Source organism: Gobio gobio (assembly GCF_949357685.1).
Source record: "Gobio gobio genome assembly, chromosome: 15".
Classification (NCBI taxonomy): domain Eukaryota; kingdom Metazoa; phylum Chordata; class Actinopteri; order Cypriniformes; family Gobionidae; genus Gobio; species Gobio gobio.
Window position 1 is genome coordinate 2,362,381 of NC_137108.1, and position 23,791 is coordinate 2,386,171.

Consider the following 23,791-nt stretch of genomic DNA (forward strand, 5'->3'; position numbering starts at 1 on the left):
ATATTCTATTTTAAATACTGTAGTCTTTGCCAGATATAGCCTACATTTTGAAATGATAAAGAGACTCAAACATCCATTTCATAAGCATGTGTGTTTATTTCAGCGCTTCCGTCAGTGAAACAACACACCACAGCCTGTTAAACATTTAAACTATTATCAGTAAATAATGGTAACCTAAAGAATATAAGAAAATTAACTATTAGTATTAAAAAAATTGAATTTCCCCTCAAGATGCGTCATATATCGCTCTGCGCGAGATGAAACACGAGCTTCTCAAACATCTTCATCTTCATATTTTCTCCTGATGTTGTAAAAGTTCTGAAGAGCACATTTTATCTTCCACAGTAAAGGACGTGAACGGGTATAATAGACTTAATTATAAACAAACGAAAGGAAGAAACGTTTATAATTCCCTGCGAACATGGGTGCGACGCGAGTGAAGATTTGAGAAAAGAGAAGAGATGTGGGATGAAATGGACTAACGTTAGGCCTATTGTTAAAACTCACGGAAATCGCATTACAGAATAAAAAAGCTGACCAATCTTAAATTAGGCTCCGCCTCTCTCACTCCGCATGATCCATTCATGGCTGAGAATTTATTTCCTTTGTAAACAAAGCTTTGTTCTTCACTCGGTATTATTCACGTAAAACAGCATTAACATACAAAACACTGGGTTAGTAACAAAATTATAGTTTTGAAGTAGAAAATAGTATTTATGTCAAGAGATATATTAAAATGAAAAGTGCACAACTCTTCTTAAGTGGAAGGAAGCTACTTTTCCCCTCACGTTAGCCGTATGGACCAAAAGTCTCTCAAACAGTAGAGCGTGGCGCTAGTAACGCCAAGGTTCGATTCCCAGGGAAAGCAAGAATTGACAAAATGTAAAATGTGTACCTTGAATGCAATGTAAGTCGCTTTGGATAAAAGCGTCTGCCAAATGCATAAATGTAAATGTAAATGCAAAAGCACAGTTTGTCCCAGACTGTAAACATGTGTTCTTCTGCTGTAAAGATGGCCATTTTAACATGAGCTCAGTGAGATTCTGCTCCTCCTGGAGCCTCTAGTGGCCAGTCCATGAACTGCAGTTTAACTCACTTCCGTATCGGCTTCAGGAGAAACTGCGGAGGAGCCGCTTGGTTATAACGGGATAAAAACACTACCAGTGTGTCCTTGAGCAAGGCACTTTACTCCACAGGGTTTCTGCAGCTTTCACCAAGTCAAATTTAAGACTTTTTGAGACCTTTTTAAGACCATTATGAGTGAAATTTAAGACCTATAAAAGGAAATGCAGTCAAAAATTTACTTGCAAAGTAAATTAATTTATTCAAATTGAACAAATCAATAAACTTGCACGTCCTCATAACTCAATTCCACCAGGATTTTGCGACTGTTTTTTTGTAATTTTTGAGATAAAAATGACTTGAATGTAGCCTGGCGTGGCCATACTCAACTTTAGTCAGAATATGAGTCTGGTACCGCTCCATTGGGCTGTGATTATGGGGCGTGTTTCAACCGAGCCAGGAAAGACCTCAATTGGATAGACATACAACCAATCAGAGCAACGGAGCGACGCGTAACGTTAGTTGTCAAATATCAACAGAACTCAACTGCACTGTTGCCAAGTCCGTGTTTTTCTCCATGTCCGCGGGTGGAAGCGACCCCAATTATGTGATTATATAAACCCAGGAATGCGAATTTTAGCAGGCAACCTTGCCACAATAACATATTTTGCCAACCAAACGCCATTTTTTTCCGGAGAACACCCCGGAAAGTTATAGTTTTGGGCTATAGTTTTGAGTAGCAATTGTGCGCGACATTGCAAAAACACTTGGAAACCCTGTCTGCACGCACGCTGGATTAAGTAACGTTACAAGAAAAAGATGAGTGTAAACGATCTTTGGCAGTAATAAAATAATTTAAGGATACACAGAGTACTTACCAACACGATCATCGTTTCTGAGAGAAATAGTGAAGGTGAACGCATATACGAACAAGTTCTCCGTTTAGGATAAGAGCAAATTCAACCCAAGAGCCTTCGTTGACGTGGATGATTACGTTACTGTTGATCATCTGTCCATCATCGTCTAAAGCCCGCCCTGATGATTTCATTGGTCCGAACAGTTTCTGTTCGGGCATAATTACTCCTCTATGGAGCGAGTCCAGACCGAATTGCCCGAGCAAAAAAAAATTGTGGGCGGGGCTAAATTCGGCTGGCATCCAGGCTAACTTGAATGATTTTGTGGTGGTAATTTCCAGACATTTGCATTTTTTTCATAATTAGGACACCACATTTACCATATTCTGTAAGATGCACAACAGCCACACATGACAATATAATAAAAAACGAAATACATAAATCTTGTTTATTTTGGTTTACAAATAATGCAGGATCTAAAAAAAAATGCATTTTGATTTTTCATTATATTTAGGAGCCGCTTGGTTATAACGGAAAAAAAAAACAATACAGGTGGATCTCTTATTTCAAATAAACATGTTTCCGAATAAACGTGGTACAGTCCAACAGAATATGTTTAACAGTCAAAGAAACTCGTCCAGATCTCATGTGCACCGAATTCAGGATTCGGCTGAATATTGGGCTTTTTGACGGGGTTTGGTTTCTGCCAAACCTTAGCATTTTTCCCACTGAACCGAACCCTAGGCTAGCACTGCGCACTAGCGCTGGTCGAACGTAACGCCGCCGCTGATTATGGGAAGTGTTTGGACAATTCGACCATTCAGGCTGTGAGAAAGTCCAAATGTAACTGGTGAGCAGAACTCGTGTTGTTTGGCAGTGCTTTCAGTCAAAAGAAGGAGATTCAAGTCGAGCTACATGTTCAATATTCAATGGCGATTTGTCTCGTGATGACACGGACCCTAAACAACAGCCGCTGATAAAACATCTGCGTATGAAACATCTGAGAAGACATGAGGGAATCTACACACAGCAGCTTCAGCTACAGCAGAGGGAGATATCCTGGCATAATGCTGCCTATTCTTAGTTTAAATCAAATTAAAAATACACTTCTGTAGAGATGCTCATATCGGTTCATTTTCCCAACGACAACCGCAGCTCATTATCTGATTATTAACCGTTAACTGATAAGATTATAATATTGAATTGGCATTAAATAAAACTATGATTGACGAGTGTCTGTGAGCCGTTAAAATGCACTTTATTCATGGGTATATTTTACTGTGCAAACATCAGCACAGATCAGATCAAAAATATAATAAAAGGAATCAAATAAATAGGCTAAGCTAAAAAATTTTCACTTAAATAATTACCAAATTAAGACGACAACACGAAAATATACTGAATCCGTTTGAACCTTTGAAGACCTGGAATAGTTTTTTTTGTCAGATAAAAATAGGCAGGCCTGCCTCAGTCCACTGTATGTGTGTGTGTTTTAAGTAACATGTCTAAGTGAAGTGTGTTAGTCTGGAGTGTGTATAATCCTGGTCTATACTTTCGTCTGTCTCCGCAGGGCGAGTAGGTCTGTCGCAATAGTCAATAAATCAATTAATCGCATGATAAAAAAAAATGAGCTCGATAATTTTTCCGGCCATGATAATTTCCAGCGTCCGTTTTTATATCCATTTTTGCCGAGCGTTACATTATTTGATCTCGCTCTTATACATGTAAATGCTTCTGAGCGCGACAAGACACAAGAGAATGAGCTGTATGTCAATGTCCTGTGTGTGTGTGTGTGTGTGAGTGTGTGTGTGAGTGTGTGTGTGTGTGTCCTGTGTGTGTGTGTGTGTGTGTGTGTGAGTGTGTGTGTGTGTGAGTGTGTGTGTATGTGTGTGTGTGTGTGTGATGGGTGGGTTTAGGGGCAGTGAGTGTGTGTGTGTGTGATGGGTAGGTTTAGGGGCAGTGTGTGTGTGTGTGTGTGTGTACATGTTTTTCTAGCCTGGTGGGGACTTCAACCTGACTGTAGACAGACTCATGGGGACTCGTGTCCTAAATTGAGGTCCCCACGGGCACAAAAGCTTATAAATCATTCAGAATGAGTTTTTATGAAAATGTAAAAATGCAGAATGTCTCCTGTGAGGGTTAGGTTTAGGGGCAGTGTGTGTGTGTGTGTGTGTGTGTGTGTGTGTGTGTGTGTGTGTGTGTGTGTGTGTGTGTGTGATGGGTAGGTTTAGGGGCAGTGTAAGGGGATAGAAAATACGGTTTGTACGGTATAAAAACCCTTACGCCTATGGTGAGTCCCCAGAAGGATAGCGCACCAGACGTGTGTGTGTGTGTGTGTGTGTGATGGGTAGGTTTAGGGGCAGTGTGTGGTAGGTGTATCTGTGCTTAGAGTGGCGAGAGGAGAGGAAGTGACACACACACACACACACACACACACACACTCACGCACACGCACACACACGCACACACACACACAGGACACACACACACTCACACTCACACACTCACACACACACACACACACACTCACACACACACACACACACACACACACACACACACACACACACACACACACACACACACACACACACACACACTCACACACACACACACACACACACACACACACACTCACACACACACACACACACACCTGTCTGCACTGTCCGCTGTCCGCGCTGCAGTCCAAGCACAGTGTGTAGAAGGCGAAGGGAACCACGGGCTCCGGAAGGGCATCGAGGAACAGGAGCAGGGCTTCGGCCACAGAGTGGTTACTGCCGGCTGGCGGCTCAGGTCAAGGGTCAACACTCAAACACTACCCATAATGCTTACTCCTTCATGGGACTGGGTGTACATTACAACTAAAACTATTACAACATTTCTGTTAGATGAAATAAAATAAAAACATGAACGAAATGACTAAAAACTAACATGAATTTTTTTTTTAATATTAATATAACTATAATGACCTGATCCTCCGTCATGGCTAATTTCACTCATACTCGTTCTCATTTCCATTATGAACTGCACTGATATGCTTCCCATGAACACGGTTTCATGTATCGCCTTCATGAACATGATTTAATTTCACAGCCGACTGTAGTAATGTTAAAGCTCCACTGTGTGATATTTTCCCCCATCTAGTGGTGAACTTGTATATGACCATCCAGTGAATTTTAGTTTCTCTTCCTCTCAATTCCGATTTCGTTTTAACTCCTACGGTGGCTGATTTAGTCCAAGATTAACATGGCTTCCAGTTCGACCTCGTCCACATTCGACACAGTGCCTTCGAGTGTTAAAATGCGAAAGGCAAAGCTTGAATTTACGGGAATGTCCCTCTTTGGCTAATGTACTTTCAAGATGGAGGATCAACATGGCGACCCGCATTCAAACCCTCACCCGTATGTGTTTACAATGGCATATTATAAACTTACCAGAATACTTGAAAGAAGTAAATATACATTAATGAGCACATATATTTTTGAAAGGACTAAGTGTTTTTAGCTAAGAATAAACTAAAAAAGTTACACAGTGTAGCTTTAACGCTTGTCCTTGAGTAAATCTGTCATTCACCTGTCCGAGTAAAACATTTGCTTGTCCGGATTTTTTTTGTAAATATAATCTATTCTGAAGCAATATTCTCACCAGTGTTTAATCAGCTTTGACATATTTAAATATGCATATTTGTGTTATTTTTACCTTTTTTATAAAGGGCATTTTTCCATAATCTTATTAAATATAGGATACGCTTCAGCTTTCATTTTCATTTTTTTCGTTTTCATTTTATATTCTTAAATTTGATCTATAAATTAAATTAGAATAAGACACTATAGGGCTGTTACCAATCAAATTAAATCATTTACACTGAAAAATTACACCTGCATTAAATAATGCTATGAGATTATTTTAAATATTTTTGAATATACAAATAACAAATGTTGGAAAGATGAAACTAAACCACCAGTAGGTGGCGCTGTGACCGTCTTACAGTTTTTCTCAATTGTTTACACACAAATTCTGGTCCTTGAGACACGATGACCACAACATGTAACTCATGCACCACTGAACCAATTCTGCTAAACTACAAGCACAGTTCCTGCTTTACACTCAAATTGCAGATCTAAAACACACTTTTTTCAAGACACTACACACAATTCTCTGCATTTGGCACAGTTTTCATGCAGAAAATATCTTGTTTTCACAAGGAACACACTGCCATTAAAGCACACACACACTGACTCTTCACATGGGCAAACACCCATTTTTTTTACTGTAACTGTACAGTAAATTCTTCTGTGGTTTTGTATGTAGACCACTGTATGTGCAACTTTGTGTTGGTTGGGATGTACACTGTGTACATTGTTTTTGTGGGAAAAATAAAATATATTTGTTCCCGTCTACTTGTGTGTTCTGAGTATGAAAACAATATTCTCAAATATTTTACAACACACTTATGTATGTACTGTACTGTTGTAAGTGTAACACTGAACCAAAAAAGACCTAAGTCATTATGATGAAAGGAGAAGAAGTGTTTTCCATTCATTAGTGTTTTACATTGAGCACATCAGTGTTCAACGGGTTCTTATAAATGTCTATTCATATGATGGTTTGTGTGTGTCATTTGGAAACAAAATACAATTTTGAGAAGAAATAACATTGTTTTGAATGTAAAGTTGCATTTTGCAGGCGAATTGAGGGGTTTTGCCCATTGTGTGTGTGTTTTTGGATTTGTGTGTAGAGTTCTGAGAGTAAGAGGCATGCTTTCAGAAAATGTGTGTAAACAATCGAGAAAAACTGTAATGAGTGAATCATTGAGTCGATTCAGTGAAACGGCTGATTCATTCAGGAATTAGGCGGTCGTTTATGAATAGTTCATTGAATCTTTGATTCAACCGATTCATTCAAACACTGAATCATTCAGTAACACACACTGATGCTGTGAGATGAGTTATGGTTCTGCTGTGATCTTTGTTTGGAACTATTTTCGCTGCTGAAATAGAACAAAAACACTCAATATTGCGTCTAAAATTAGGGATGCACCAGAAAAACGGAACCGGACGGTTTTTGCTTCTAGCGTGCGATCGGCAACCTGCCGGTTTTATTTTTATTTTTCTGCCGTTTTTTTCGGAAGTGCGCCCGCGTGCACATACGCCTATATTCCAATCATTCGCGAACATGTCACTTGTGTGTTACAAACGGAAACTGGAGAACTGAGGGAAGAGAACAGATCCGCTCAAGGGAATGAAGAGCCGCTTTCCTGCGCGAGCTGAAGTTGCGCGAGGTGAAGTTGCGCGAGCTGAAGTTGCGCGAGCTGAAGTTGAGCGAGCTGAGGTTGAGAGAGCTGAAGTTGAGCGAGCTGAAGTTGCGCGAGCTGAAGTTACGCGAGCTGAAGTTGAGGGAGCTGAAGATGCGCGAGCTGAAGTTGAGCGAGCTGAAGTTGAGTGAGCTGAAGTTGAGCGAGCTGAAGTTGCGTGAGCTGAAGTTACGCGAGCTGAAGTTGCGCGAGCTGAAGTTGAGCGAGCTGAAGTTGAGTGAGCTGAAGTTGCGTGAGCTGAAGTTGAGTGAGCTGAAGTTGCGCAAGCTGAAGTTGAGTGAGCTGAAGTTGAGCGAGCTGAAGTTGAGCGAGCTGAAGTTGAGCGAGCTGAAGTTGCGTGAGCTGAAGTTACGCGAGCTGAAGATGCGCGAGCTGAAGTTGAGTGAGCTGAAGTTGAGTGAGCTGAAGTTGAGTGAGCTGAAGTTGAGTGAGCTGAAGTTGAGTGAGCTGAAGTTGCGCAAGCTGAAGTTGAGTGAGCTGAAGTTGAGCGAGCTGAAGTTGAGTGAGCTGAAGTTGAGCGAGCTGAAGTTGAGCGAGCTGAAGTTGAGCGAGCTGAAGTTGCGTGAGCTGAAGTTACGCGAGCTGAAGTTGAGCGAGCTGAAGTTGCGTGAGCTGAAGTTACGCGAGCTGAAGATGCGCGAGCTGAAGTTGAGTGAGCTGAAGTTGAGTGAGCTGAAGTTGAGTGAGCTGAAGTTGCGCGAGCTGAAGTTGCGCGAGCTGAAGTTGAGTGAGCTGAAGTTGAGAGAGCTGAAGTTGAGCGAGCTGAAGTTGAGCGAGCTGAAGTTGAGCGAGCTGAAGTTGAGCGAGCTGAATTTGCGTGAGCTGAAGTTGAGAGAGCTGAAGTTGAGTGAGCTGAAGTTGCGCGAGCTGAAGTTACGCGAGCTGAAGATGCGCGAGCTGAAGTTGAGAGAGCTGAAGTTGAGCGAGCTGAAGTTGCGCAAGCTGAAGTTGCGCAAGCTGAAGTTGAGAGAGCTGAAGTTGAGTGAGCTGAAGTTACGCGAGCTGAATTTGCGCGAGCTGAAGTTGAGTGAGCTGAAGTTGCGCGAGCTGAAGTTGAGGGAGCTGAAGTTGCGCGAGCTGAAGTTGAGCGAGCTGAAGTTGCGCGAGCTGAAGATGAAGATGAGCGAGCTGAAGTTGCGCGAGCTGAAGTTGCGCGAGCTGAAGTTGCGCGAGCTGAAGTTACGCGAGCTGAAGTTGCGCGAGCTGAAGTTGCGCGAGCTGAAGTTGCGTGAGCTGAAGTTGAGAGAGCTGAAGTTGAGTGAGCTGAAGTTGAGTGAGCTGAAGTTGAGTGAGCTGAAGTTGAGAGAGCTGAAGTTGAGTGAGCTGAAGTTGAGAGAGCTGAAGTTGAGTGAGCTGAAGTTGAGAGAGCTGAAGTTGAGAGAGCTGAAGTTACGCGAGCTGAAGATGCGTGAGCTGAAGTTGAGAGAGCTGAAGTTACGCGAGCTGAAGATGCGCGAGCTGAAGTTGAGAGAGCTGAAGTTGAGTGAGCTGAAGTTGCGCGAGCTGAAGTTGAGGGAGCTGAAGTTGCGCGAGCTGAAGTTGAGCGAGCTGAAGTTGCGCGAGCTGAAGATGAAGATGAGCGAGCTGAAGTTGCGCGAGCTGAAGTTGCGCGAGCTGAAGTTGCGCGAGCTGAAGTTACGCGAGCTGAAGTTGCGCGAGCTGAAGTTGCGCGAGCTGAAGTTGCGTGAGCTGAAGTTGAGAGAGCTGAAGTTGAGTGAGCTGAAGTTGAGTGAGCTGAAGTTGAGTGAGCTGAAGTTGAGCGAGCTGAAGTTGAGAGAGCTGAAGTTACGCGAGCTGAAGATGCGTGAGCTGAAGTTGAGAGAGCTGAAGTTACGCGAGCTGAAGATGCGCGAGCTGAAGTTGAGTGAGCTGAAGTTGAGAGAGCTGAAGTTGAGTGAGCTGAAGTTGAGAGAGCTGAAGTTGAGAGAGCTGAAGTTACGCGAGCTGAAGATGCGTGAGCTGAAGTTGAGAGAGCTGAAGTTACGCGAGCTGAAGATGCGCGAGCTGAAGTTGAGAGAGCTGAAGTTGAGCGAGCTGAAGTTGCGCAAGCTGAAGTTGCGCAAGCTGAAGTTGAGAGAGCTGAAGTTACGCGAGCTGAAGTTACGCGAGCTGAAGTTGCGCGAGCTGAAGTTGAGTGAGCTGAAGTTGCGCGAGCTGAAGTTGCGCGAGCTGAAGTTGCGCGAGCTGAAGTTGCGCGAGCTGAAGTTGCGCGAGCTGAAGTTGCGTGAGCTGAAGTTGAGCGAGCTGAAGTTGCGCGAGCTGAAGTTGCGTGAGCTGAAGTTGCGCGAGCTGAAGTTGCGCGAGCTGAAGTTGAGCGAGCTGAAGTTGCGGGAGCTGAAGATGAGCGAGCTGAAGTTGCGCGAGCTGAAGTTGCGCGAGCTGAAGTTGCGCAAGCTGAAGTTACGCGAGCTGAAGTTACGCGAGCTGAAGTTAAGCGAGCTGAAGTTACGCGAGCTGAAGTTGCGTGAGCTGAAGTTGCGCGAGCTGAAGTTGCGCGAGCTGAAGTTGCGTGAGCTGAAGTTACGCGAGCTGAAGTTGCGCGAGCTGAAGTTGCGCGAGCTGAAGTTGAGTGAGCTGAAGTTGCGCGAGCTGAAGTTGAGGGAGCTGAAGTTGAGGGAGCTGAAGTTGGGCGAGCTGAAGTTGAGTGAGCTGAAGTTGAGTGAGCTGAAGTTGCGCGAGCTGAAGTTGAGTGAACTGAAGTTGCGCGAGCTGAAGTTGAGGGAGCTGAAGTTGAGCGAGCTGAAGTTGAGCGAGCTAAAGTTGCGCGAGCTGAAGTTGCGCGAGCTTAAGTTGCGCGAGCTGAAGTTGAGCGAGCTGAAGTTGAGCGAGCTGAAGTTGCGCGAGCTGAAGTTGCACGAGCTGAAGTTGCGCGAGCTGAAGTTGCGCGAGCTGAAGTTGAGCGAGCTGAAGTTGCACGAGCTGAAGTTGCGCGAGCTAAAGTTGCGCGAGCTGAAGTTGCGCGAGCTGAAGTTGCACGAGCTGAAGTTGCGCGAGCTGAAGTTGCGCGAGCTTACCTCTCAGATAGTGAGCGTTTGTTCAGCTCAGTTTCTCACGTGTTGGATCGGATGAGAGCGAAACAGACTAACTTGTGACAAAGCCGAAATACTTATTTTTGTAGCCTAAAGAAGAACATGCTGCACTTTAGAAATGAAATACTATCAGTTCTGTAGCCTATAGATGATCATTTTTATTTTACCTTAAAATTACATTGACTTAATTTGATTTAAAAAGCACCTGCTGTAGCATCTTAGTTTTTTTCGTTGCACTAAACATTATTTGGTTTAACATTTTGGAACAATTATATACTTTGGTTTTATTTAATTTCACTGGTAAAGACTTTTTTTCTTTACACTGAATTTAAAAACAAATGCTGATGTAACATCTTTGTTTGGATTGCAGAATATGCAGATGTTGCCTTTAATTTCACCTTTCAGCCTTTTCATTTCCAAATCAATTTCCCGTTAATTTCAGATTGCGGACTTGTTTGCATTAGCCAAAAGCCAATTTAACCTGTTAAACACCAAATAAACATCTTGTTCATGTAAACTTTTGTTCTTTTATTGTGTAAAAAAGAAAATAGGAAATCGGTATCGGAATCGGCCATGTAAAATCATGATCGGTGCATCACTATCTAAAATGTAAGTGACTTGATGTTAAATTGTTTCTGGAGCTGGCGTATGAAATCAGTCATGTTCAGGAAAACACACTCTTGCTCGTGTGATGTTGCTTAACTGTATCATATGTTATAAATACACCATTTTAACGGTGTGTGTTAACTGAGTTTCTCTGTATGAGCGGCGCTCATTTGTTTTCGCTGAGCCTCAACAGCTCAACATCGTCAGTTAGTTTTATATTATTATCCACTATCCATCTCCACTTACACTGATGCAGAATCATTATTGCACTTTGGGGATTCCCTAGTTAGTTTTTGTTTTGACATTTTACTCAGGATACTTGTCCGTCGGGCAAGTAAAATAATTTTTCACTTGCCCCTTCAAAAAATCCCGGACAAGCGTTAATGTCGAGCCCTGGTTAATGTCTGGAGTTACCCAGAATCCTCTGGGCTCAGAGGTGAGTGTGTGGAAGGATACGGAGAGTGTCCAAGCTGCCCGTGTCCAAACAATCCCGAATCTCCTCAAACTCACTGCGCAGGCCGGGCTGTTGAAACAGGTCTCCCTGCAACACACACACATTCACAACATCAGTTCTCGGATGAGCTCCAGCCAGTGTTCAGTGTGAGTGTGAGTCTTCAGCTCTGGGGCAGTTTTAATGCCTTGTTTCGGCCCCCAAGGCCAGCGCCGGCTGATTCCTGCTCCAGTGCTGCTGTTACTATGGAGAGGAGCTCAATGGAGGCAAACAGCAGAACAAAAGCCCAGTGTGAATGCTTTAAGACAGGTTTAAGCAGGCCTGAAACACAGATCTGCTGTCTGACCTGCTTCTTCGCGTAACGGAAGAGATGGTCCACCATCATCCACAGCTCCTTGGGGATTTCCTGAGGCTTATCCGTCTCTGGATTACTCGCCTGGCTGGACTTCATACTCTAATATAACAAACGAAAAGTATGAGGCAAATTAATAATTCCCGATAATTGTGGCTTTTAATTAAGTTTATATCATACTGCTGATTGGCTCCCTCTCTCTATCCCCTCCCCCATCATGAGTGGACACACCCCCTACTGCTGATTGGCTCTCTCTCTCTCCTCCCCCATCATGAGTGGACACGCCCCCTACTGCTGATTGGCTCTCTCTCTCTCCTCCCCCATCATGAGTGGACACGCCCCCTACTGCTGATTGGCTCTCTCTCTCTCTCTCCTCCCCCATCATGAGTGGACACGCCCCCTACTGCTGATTGGCTCTCTCTCTCTCTCCTCCCCCATCATGAGTGGACACACCCCCTACTGCTGATTGGCTCTCTCTCTCTCCTCCCCCATCATGAGTGGACACTAGGGATGGGCGATATGGACTTAAACATTTATCCCGATATTTTCTAGTATTTATTGCGATAACGATATCAATGACGATAAATGTAGTTTCATTCCCCATGTTTTTGGATACAAGTGAGAGCTGCATGCGTCGAGTCTCAGAAAAACAAACAATGATCTAAAGTAAAACGTACATGTCATCAAATAGGCTCCTATAATACATTTAAAAAAAAAGTTTTTTAATATACATATATATTTATTTATTGAATTAATTATTTTTTTTATGTAAAATTCCACACCAGCCTTTTCAGAAATGGAAAAGTTGCAGATATAATTGTCTTCTGTAAAAGTGCAGGTAATGTTTAAAATATTGCAACTGTGCTGAAAAACATCACAATACAAACAATAATAATTTTGAAATCAATGACAAGTTTTACATGTAAACCGATTCTGTGTTTATGCATACACTCATGGTGAGTGTATGAGGTAAAAATAGCAGAAACAGCAAAAGTAATTATCCCAAAAATGTCTTCAGATTACAAAAAAGTTGAAAATAATGATTTAATGATAGAACTTCAGTAATTTGAGTTGATAAGATAATAATACCACAAATTATTCTTCTAATAAAAATAAACTGCACTAAGGAATAATGAGCTTCTGGATTCATGAATATTAATCACGTTGTCAACGCTCATTCTAACTGATTTGCTGAAATCAAAACAGGCACAGTAATAGGTGCACGCCAGCCAATGAGATTCCCGTTTGTGCATTAGTTTCTTCCTGTTCCTGAAAGGCTGAATAATTCCAAATAAACGCCATTATTTTACAGGAAAATACAACAAAGGATATTGTTTACATGTAGCACGTCAATTCTGTGTGGTATAAGACTCTCTCGCTCTCTCTTTGAGTGTGTGTGAAACACTGAGCGCTCTCAGTCGCGCGCCTCACACTAGTGTTTAATGTGCGTCAAATACACTGCGCATTTATTGAGATGAACTGAAATAGTGTGCTTTACCGATCGATTGAGACAGAGCGAATCTCTTAAGCGCTCAGTCCAAGTGTTCAGCGAGTGAAAATACATCTGTATGTACAGGTTCAAAACATCATGGAGACGAGACGCCAGTGAAAACTAGAAAACATCATGGAGACGAGACGCCAGTGAAGACTAGAAAACATCATGGCCACGAGACGCCAGTGAAAACTAGAAAACATCATGGCCACGAGACGCCAGTGAAAACTAGAAAACATCATGGCCACGAGACGCCAGTGAAAACTAGAAAACATCATGGAGACGAGACGCCAGTGAAAACTAGAAAACATCATGGAGACGAGACGCCAGTGAAAACTAGAAAACATCATGGAGACGAGACGCCAGTGAAGACTAGAAAACATCATGGCCACGAGACGCCAGTGAAGACTAGAAAACATCATGGCCACGAGACGCCAGTGAAAACTAGAAAACATCATGGCCACGAGACGCCAGTGAAAACTAGAAAACATCATGGAGACGAGACGCCAGTGAAAACTAGAAAACATCATGGAGACGAGACGCCAGTGAAAACTAGAAAACATCATGGCCACGAGACGCCAGTGAAAACTAGAAAACATCATGGCCACGAGACGCCAGTGAAAACTAGAAAACATCATGGAGACGAGACGCCAGTGAAAACTAGAAAACATCATGGAGACGAGACGCCAGTGAAAACTAGAAAACATCATGGAGACGAGACGCCAGTGAAGACTAGAAAACATCATGGCCACGAGACGCCAGTGAAAACTAGAAAACATCATGGCCACGAGACGCCAGTGAAAACTAGAAAACATCATGGAGACGAGACGCCAGTGAAAACTAGAAAACATCATGGAGACGAGACGCCAGTGAAAACTAGAAAACATCATGGCCACGAGACGCCAGTGAAAACTAGAAAACATCATGGCCACGAGACGCCAGTGAAAACTAGAAAACATCATGGCCACGAGACGCCAGTGAACACTAGAAAACATCATGGAGACGAGACGCCAGTGAAAACTAGAAAACATCATGGCCACGAGACGCCAGTGAACACTAGAAAACATCATGGAGACGAGACGCCAGTGAAAACTAGAAAACATCATGGAGACGAGACGCCAGTGAAAACTAGAAAACATCATGGCCACGAGACGCCAGTGAAAACTAGAAAACATCATGGCCACGAGACGCCAGTGAAAACTAGAAAACATCATGGCCACGAGACGCCAGTGAACACTAGAAAACATCATGGAGACGAGACGCCAGTGAAAACTAGAAAACATCATGGAGACGAGACGCCAGTGAAAACTAGAAAACATCATGGCCACGAGACGCCAGTGAAAACTAGAAAACATCATGGAGACGAGACGCCAGTGAACACTAGAAAACATCATGGCCACGAGACGCCAGTGAAGACTAGAAAACATCATGGAGACGAGACGCCAGTGAAAACTAGAAAACATCATGGAGACGAGACGCCAGTGAAAACTAGAAAACATCATGGCCACGAGACGCCAGTGAAAGCTAGAAAACATCATGGCCACGAGACGCCAGTGAAGACTAGAAAACATCATGGAGACGAGACGCCAGTGAAAACTAGAAAACATCATGGAGACGAGACGCCAGTGAAAACTAGAAAACATCATGGAGACGAGACGCCAGTGAAAGCTAGAAAACATCATGGCCACGAGACGCCAGTGAAAACTAGAAAACATCATGGCCACGAGACGCCAGTGAAAACTAGAAAACATCATGGAGACGAGACGCCAGTGAAAACTAGAAAACATCATGGAGACGAGACGCCAGTGAAAACTAGAAAACATCATGGAGACGAGACGCCAGTGAAAACTAGAAAACATCATGGAGACGAGACGCCAGTGAAAACTAGAAAACATCATGGCCACGAGACGCCAGTGAACACTAGAAAACATCATGGAGACGAGACGCCAGTGAACACTAGAAAACATCATGGCCACGAGACGCCAGTGAAAACTAGAAAACATCATGGAGACGAGACGCCAGTGAACACTAGAAAACATCATGGCCACGAGACGCCAGTGAAAACTAGAAAACATCATGGAGACGAGACGCCAGTGAAAACTAGAAAACATCATGAAGACGAGACGCCAGTGAAAACTAGAAAACATCATGGAGACGAGACGCCAGTGAACACTAGAAAACATCATGGAGACGAGACGCCAGTGAAGACTAGAAAACATCATGAAGACGAGACGCCAGTGAAAACTAGAAAACATCATGGAGACGAGACGCCAGTGAACACTAGAAAACATCATGGAGACGAGACGCCAGTGAAGACTAGAAAACATCATGGAGACGAGACGCCAGTGAAAACTAGAAAACATCATGAAGACGAGACGCCAGTGAAAACTAGAAAACATCATGGAGACGAGACGCCAGTGAACACTAGAAAACATCATGGAGACGAGACGCCAGTGAAGACTAGAAAACATCATGGAGACGAGACGCCAGTGAAAACTAGAAAACATCATGGAGACGAGACGCCAGTGAACACTAGAAAACATCATGGAGACGAGACGCCAGTGAAAACTAGAAAACATCATGGAGACGAGACGCCAGTGAAGACTAGAAAACATCATGGAGACGAGACGCCAGTGAAGACTAGAAAACATCATGGAGACGAGACGCCAGTGAAAACTAGAAAACATCATGAAGACGAGACGCCAGTGAAAACTAGAAAACATCATGGAGACGAGACGCCAGTGAACACTAGAAAACATCATGGCCACGAGACGCCAGTGAACACTAGAAAACATCATGGAGACGAGACGCCAGTGAAAACTAGAAAACATCATGGAGACGAGACGCCAGTGAAAACTAGAAAACATCATGGCCACGAGACGCCAGTGAACACTAGAAAACATCATGGCCACGAGACGCCAGTGAACACTAGAAAACATCATGGAGACGAGACGCCAGTGAAGACTAGAAAACATCATGGAGACGAGACGCCAGTGAAAACTAGAAAACATCATGGAGACGAGACGCCAGTGAACACTAGAAAACATCATGGCCACGAGACGCCAGTGAACACTAGAAAACATCATGGAGACGAGACGCCAGTGAAGACTAGAAAACATCATGGCCACGAGACGCCAGTGAAAACATCATGGCCACGAGACGCCAGTGAAAACTAGAAAACATCATGGAGACGAGACGCCAGTGAAAACTAGAAAACATCATGGAGACGAGACGCCAGTGAAAACTAGAAAACATCATGGAGACGAGACGCCAGTGAAGACTAGAAAACATCATGGCCACGAGACGCCAGTGAAAACTAGAAAACATCATGGAGACGAGACGCCAGTGAAAACTAGAAAACATCATGGAGACGAGACGCCAGTGAAGACTAGAAAACATCATGGCCACGAGACGCCAGTGAAAACTAGAAAACATCATGGCCACGAGACGCCAGTGAAAACTAGAAAACATCATGGCCACGAGACGCCAGTGAACACTAGAAAACACCATGGAGACGAGACGCCAGTGAAAACTAGAAAACATCATGGCCACGAGACGCCAGTGAAAACTAGAAAACATCATGGAGACGAGACGCCAGTGAAAACTAGAAAACATCATGGAGACGAGACGCCAGTGAAAACTAGAAAACATCATGGAGACGAGACGCCAGTGAAAACTAGAAAACATCATGGAGACGAGACGCCAGTGAAAACTAGAAAACATCATGGAGACGAGACGCCAGTGAAAACTAGAAAACATCATGGAGACGAGACGCCAGTGAACACTAGAAAACATCATGGAGACGAGACGCCAGTGAAAACTAGAAAACATCATGGCCACGAGACGCCAGTGAACACTAGAAAACATCATGGAGACGAGACGCCAGTGAACACTAGAAAACATCATGGAGACGAGACGCCAGTGAAAACTAGAAAACATCATGGCCACGAGACGCCAGTGAAAACTAGAAAACATCATGGCCACGAGACGCCAGTGAAAACTAGAAAACATCATGGAGACGAGACGCCAGTGAAAACTAGAAAACATCATGGAGACGAGACGCCAGTGAACACTAGAAAACATCATGGAGACGAGACGCCAGTGAAAACTAGAAAACATCATGGAGACGAGACGCCAGTGAAAACTAGAAAACATCATGGAGACGAGACGCCAGTGAACACTAGAAAACATCATGGAGACGAGACGCCAGTGAACACTAGAAAACATCATGGAGACGAGACGCCAGTGAACACTAGAAAACATCATGGAGACGAGACGCCAGTGAAAACTAGAAAACATCATGGAGACGAGACGCCAGTGAAAGCTAGAAAACATCATGGAGACGAGACGCCAGTGAAAGCTAGAAAACATCATGGAGACGAGACGCCAGTGAAAACTAGAAAACATCATGGCCACGAGACGCCAGTGAAAACTAGAAAACATCATGGCCACGAGACGCCAGTGAAAACTAGAAAACATCATGGAGACGAGACACCAGAGAAAACTAGAAAACATCATGGCGACGAGACGCCAGTGAAAACTAGAAAACATCATGGAGACGAGACGCCAGTGAAAACTAGAAAACATCATGGAGACGAGACGCCAGTGAAAACTAGAAAACATCATGGCCACGAGACGCCAGTGAAAACTAGAAAACATCATGGCCACGAGACGCCAGTGAAAACTAGAAAACATCATGGAGACGAGACGCCAGTGAAAACTAGAAAACATCATGGAGACGAGACGCCAGTGAAAACTAGAAAACATCATGGAGACGAGACGCCAGTGAAAACTAGAAAACATCATGGCCACGAGACGCTGTTCTGAAGTGCGACTCAAAAGCAAACTTCTTTCATCTGCCCAAGGATGAGCATTTGAAGACTAAGTGGCTTGAAGACAAACCATACATCGTCGCGATTGAGTGTTTATTATTAGTCGTCAAATGTATGTTTCGCGATCTCAGGAAGCTTTTATTATGGACTTTTATTATGGCACATGGTTCTTCTTCGTCTGTCTGTACCATATATGGACTACATGTGCACAGAGCGCCCTCCGGCTGCCAGGATGAGCTGAAAACAACACATAAGAGACTCAATCGCTCATGATTAGGCTATTTCTGCCCATTTTGAGGAAGTATTGAATAAAAAATACTCCTCTGTTTAGAAATTTGACACAGACATATGAGAATCTATCAATATGTCTCCTCATCTGCACACTTTTGAACTAAAAGCCCTGAGGGATGTTGATTTGTCGCGAGTCTTCGTGAGGAGTTTTTTTATGAATGAGAGCAGCTGAGGCTCATATTACAATCAAACAGTACCGACGCGGTTTTCATATTCATAACTCCTGACACATATTAACAAATTACTGTCATTATAAGACTTTGATGGGCGTTCCGTTTCCGAGAATATCTGCACAGACTAAACCAATCACAACTGACTGGGTCATCGGACCAATCACCGCAGATTAGCGTCACGTAAAGGCGGGGTTTTGAAAAGTGAATCACTAAAGGAATCATTTGAGAATCGCTGTCAAAACAGGTAAAAATAAATGCATATTATAAGAACACTAAAGTCTTTTTTGTCATTGCATGCATGCAAAACTGTTGTTGGGGACTTCTAAAACAATATTTTGAACATTTTAAATGCCATGATAGGTGCTCTTTAATTCAAGCACTTTCAAGGACCTGTGTTTGTTTTCAAGTACTTTCAAGAAGCGTGTGAACCCTGAAGTGATGAACGTGCCAGTGTTTATGACTCTGCATTGAGTTTGATACAGTCGTGTGAGATGGAAACATTACAGGTTCTGTGGTTCATGACGAGGTAAACTGGAAAACGCCAGTAAACACAACTACAAACTTATCAATCTAGCACAACCACACCTTTATAATAATTGACCTTGCAGCTACTTAATAAATGTAATAAAAGTATTTATTAAAAATGTTGCTATTATTACTTACATTAAATATTGCAGAATATAAATCACTTTTATCGAGGCTGTTTTCGTATTTTCTACACGTGTTTACAATATGTTTTGTTTATTATTATTGACTTATTTTAGAAACCCATGGTAATGAGGAGCATGGTTTTACCTGTGACTACCATGATCTTACAGTTAAGCTATAAATGAAATGTCATTAGGCTAATTAAAGGATAGTTCAACAAAACTGGATCCCATGAATTAAGCACAACGCTTTTTTCTCTTTAAATGTATTGTGAACTTTTTAATGGTTCTAATGAAAATGTTCTTTCATTGAGAGCCTCATGAAGGAGGTCTTACATAAAGGAGGTGTTGTTAACTCTAAAATATGATTGTTTTTAAAGTTCAACCTATAATGTGATCGTTAACTCACCCTAATGTCATTCCAAACCGGAATGAGTTTCTTTCTGTGTAACAAAAGAAAACCATTTGAGTCTGTTTTTTTGTCCTTACAATATTCAATGGTAGCCTGTGGTTTGGTTGCCAGCATTCTTTAAAACATCTTCTTTTGTGTTTCACAGAAGTCAAACAGGTTTGGAGCGACATGAGGGTGAGTAAATGATGACAGGATTTAATAGCAGTAAATTCACTTTAATGCATCCTAGCTCAAAATCAGTGCTTTACTGTCAAGTGCATTTCTGTGGCAAAAGCGCAAGATTAAATGTGTTAACTGCATGTGCAGTAAATTCAATAATATCCATCATTATTTGTATTGTTAATTTTGTCACCTATTTTTCTAATGTCCTTGTTAGTTTTAGTCATATTTAGTCATTCACATATCTTTTTTTGCTAGTCAAGTTTTAGTCGACTAAAAGTCTTAGTCTAGTTTTAGTCAAAAGACAACTCAATATATTGTGTGGCAAAATAAGTTACATAAATATATATAAAACCTGCATAATGTTTGTGCAATAAGCAATAACACCAAAGCTAACTGGTTGATTTACAGCAAAGATGCCTAAAATCAGCATTAGCTTATGAGAAGATGGGCACAAATATAGATTTCGATCTTGATTCAGTATGAATTCATATGTATATAGCCTACTGTACACAAGGGAAAATAACTTTGCCTTTTAGCACTATTTTAAACTTTTTGGGGGTTAAATTATATTAGCTTGCATTCATTACTATTCACTATTAAATTTTACAAATAAGTAAGCAGTTATGATCTGCAATACTTTTTTGAGCAACCAGACTACATGTATATTTATTAAAGAGCCATACAGGCACCAATAATGGCATTACAAATGAACATTATTATTATTATTCCAGCCACAATCTAATAACTCTAATTTGTCTCTTTGCATTGGAATTCTCTATTTTAACCTTAATTACTGCACTAATTGTAATATAAATAATACAAATATTAGAAGAAAACATTTTTAAGTGGTCATTAATGGACCATAATTATTGCACAATAGTATTTAGTACCAAAAGATCTCCTCAAAATATATTATTGAACTAAAATATAGGCTATTTATTTTAAAAATATTTAAGGTGAATGGTCACATTTGACCACCAATGAGTATGAGTGTGAGCAATTAGTAAGGAATACCTGAGGCTAAATACAAGAAAAACATTAAAATTAATGTTCACAATGTTGATCTCCATCACTCTCCATAATATAATGTTCCCTTTCAGTCGGTCACGTTCGATGTACGTCGGAACTGACCGACGAATTGGGATCTGTTTTCAGAGACCGACCTACTTCGAGTAATTAAAAACGAGCCAATAAACATTGGCATGCGATCACGCATTCCACGCACCGCCCCGCGTTGCGGGTATAAATAAGGAAGTGGAAGTGCCGCATACCGCTTTCAACTTCGGAGCCGAGCATTCAGTATTCTGGTGTTCCTACGGAGAGTTTTTTCATCTTACGAGCGGAGAGAAGAAAAGTCCTACCTGTTCCGGTCCAGTGTCGGTGTGACGGTGCCTTGCAGCGGTGGTCGCGAGACTCCGAAGAAAACAAACAGCTGTTTCCACAGCTCGCTGGGCGTTTTCTCATTGAGTGCTCACAGCGGGCTTGCACCTTTGAACTGCTGTGAGCCGCGGCCATTTCCCCTGTGTGCCTCGGCACTGTCGGAGCGTTTTTTTCTCTCACTAAAAGAGCAACACGGTTTGACCCTGCGTCTTTTTCAAGATGTCATTCAAACCGTGTGTTTCTGGATGCCGTCGATTTCTGTCCCCAGTTGACGGACACGATCGCTGTCTCTCGTGTTTGGGCGTTCAGCACGCAGAGGCGGCTTTCGTGGATGAGTCATGTTCGCACTGCGCGAACATGACCATCGCAGTGCTACGGTCTAGGCTCCAATACCTCAAAAGGGGCGGAGTCCCATTGCGTATCCCCCGATCTAGTGGTCCTCCCGCTGCAAAGCAGAGGGCTGCTACTTTGGCTGATACCTTTGGTGGAGATCTGAGGGTGACGGTCAGGGCAACCCCGCCCAGTCAACAGGCTGCTCGGGCCCCTCCCCCCTCCGCTGCGCCGGCGCAGTTCCCGGAAGATCGCGGTGGTCCTTCCCATGGGGGGCCACCCGTTTCTTTCGGGGCTCCTGCTGAGGACATGTTATCGATAGCTGCATCGGGGGACGAGCTAATGGACTCTGGAGATGAGGATTCGGCTGCGTTGCCCCCTTCGGGTGTGGCACCGTTGCCGAGTCTGATCCAGAGCTCACGGCTATGCTTTCCCGGGCCGCCGCGAGTGTCGGGCTCGAGTGGAACCCTCCACCGTGTCCCGAACCCTCGCGGTTGGACGATTGGTATCTCGGGACGGCCCGTGCTGGTTCTCAGCGCCCCGCCCCAGTACCATTCTTTCCGGAAGTGCATCAGGAGCTCACGAAGTCGTGGACGGCGCCCTACAGCGCTCGTGCACGATCAGCGAGTTCCTCCGTCCTCACTACCCTCGATGGAGGCGCGGCTAAGGGTTACGTGGATGTCCCTCAAAGAGCAAAAAAAAAAAGAAAAAAAGAAAAAAAGACCCAGGGGTTATGCAGGAACTGCGTACCGCAACGGACCTCGCCCTCCGGGCGACGAAAGTTGCCGCACGCACCCTGGGTCGGGCGATGTCCACTCTGGTGGTCCAGGAACGCCACCTTTGGCTGAACCTGGCAGATATGCGTGAGACCGACAAAGTGCGGTTCCTCAACGCCCCTGTCTGTCAGGCCGGCCTCTTCGGCGACGCCATCGAGAGCTTCGCCCAGCAGTTCTCGGTGGCACAGAAGCAGACGGAGGCCATCAAGAACATCCTGCCCCGGCGACCTGCTGCTGCCTCCACCCAGTCGCCGGCTGCACCTCCGCCTGCTCGTCGCCGAGGGCGTCCCCCTGCGGCCGCCTCCGCCCCTGCTAAACCCAAGCAGCAGCCTCCACCATCGGGGAAGCAGGGTGCCGGCCGTCAGGGTGCCGCCCAACCCGTGTCGGGGCCCGCGAAGTCGGCAGGCAAGCGCAAGGGCAAGCGGCCCTGACACGGGGAGCCCAGGGAGAAGAGGAGCTGCTCCAGGGGAGGTGGTGTCCGCACCCCTCCTCCCCCCGGAGGAGGACCGGGGGGAGAATGTCAAGACTGGTACCGGAAACATCCTGCCGCTGGCCCTCCGGGGTCCAGCGGTACCCACATTCTCAATAAAAGAGCAGTTTCTTCCCTCCCTGAGCCCCGAGAGGGACAGGTTGGCAGTGCGCGACGCCCCCGGGCCTTGCCACTCCTTTCCTTCCCTCTCACCCCTCGCCAGGGGGCAGCAGAGTGGGCACCGAGGACGCCCCCGGGCCTTCTCACCCACTCTCTGCCCCACCTGGAGTATTCAGACAACACTCCGGGCCGCCTCCGGGCCTCCCGAGTCGGGTCTGAATACTCCACCTCGCTGCCTCACCCCGGGTACGTCTGTGGTGCCGTTGGTCCCGCTAGTTCGGTCTCTGGGGGCCTGGCTAGGTCTCCCCAGGCCGTCTCGCTGGCTCATCCGTACCATCAGACTCGGCTATGCGATTCAATTCGCACGCCGGCCTCCCAAGTACAAGGGCATCCTCTTCACCTCCGTGCGGAGCAGCGATGCCCATGTCTTGCGGTCCGAGATCGATGTCCTGCTGGCGAAGGGCGCGGTCGAGCCGGTTCCTCCTGCCGATATGAGGTCGGGGTTCTACAGCCCCTACTTCATTGTACCCAAGAAAGGGGGTGGGTTAAGGCCAATCTTGGACCTGCGCATTCTGAATCGGGCCCTGCACAAGCTTCCGTTCAAAATGTTAACGCAGAAACGCATTTTCCAATGCATCCGTCCCCGAGATTGGTTCGCAGCGATCGACCTAAGGACGCGTACTTTCATGTCTCTATCCTTCCTCGACACAGACCGTTCCTGCGCTTTGCGTTCGAGGGGAGGGCATATCAGTACAAAGTCTTGCCCTTCGGGCTGTCCCTGTCGCCTCGCGTCTTCACGAAGGTCGTCGAGGCAGCCATTGTTCCGCTCAGAGAACGCGGCGTTCGCTTACTCAACTATCTCGACGACTGGCTCATACTCGCCCAGTCTCGGGAGCAGTTGTGCGAACACAGGGACATGGTGCTCAGTCACCTCAGCCTGTTGGGACTTCGGGTCAACCGAGAGAAGAGCAAACTCTGCCCCGCGCAGAGGATCTCTTATCTCGGTATGGAGCTGGATTCGGTCAGCCGGACAGCG

At 44.7% G+C, this 23,791-nt stretch overlaps 1 protein-coding gene across 4 annotated transcripts in view; it reads right to left on the bottom strand.

Moving 5' to 3' along the window:
• The window catches only part of inpp5b (inositol polyphosphate-5-phosphatase B), a 131,390-nt gene that overhangs the window by 3,066 nt on the left and 104,533 nt on the right, over nt 1-23,791 (bottom strand). For 3 of the 4 annotated variants that reach the window (XM_079837289.1, XM_079837290.1, XM_079837291.1), the window contains 3 exons: nt 11,666-11,773; nt 11,325-11,409; nt 4,573-4,700 (listed from right to left, as the gene is read on the bottom strand). In XM_079837289.1, coding sequence (XP_079693415.1) covers nt 4,573-4,700; nt 11,325-11,409; nt 11,666-11,773 — 321 coding nt within the window. Of the gene's footprint in view, nt 1-4,572; nt 4,701-11,282; nt 11,410-11,665; nt 11,774-23,791 lie in introns of all 4 variants that reach the window. The other variant, XM_079837292.1, reaches the window with a different exon arrangement.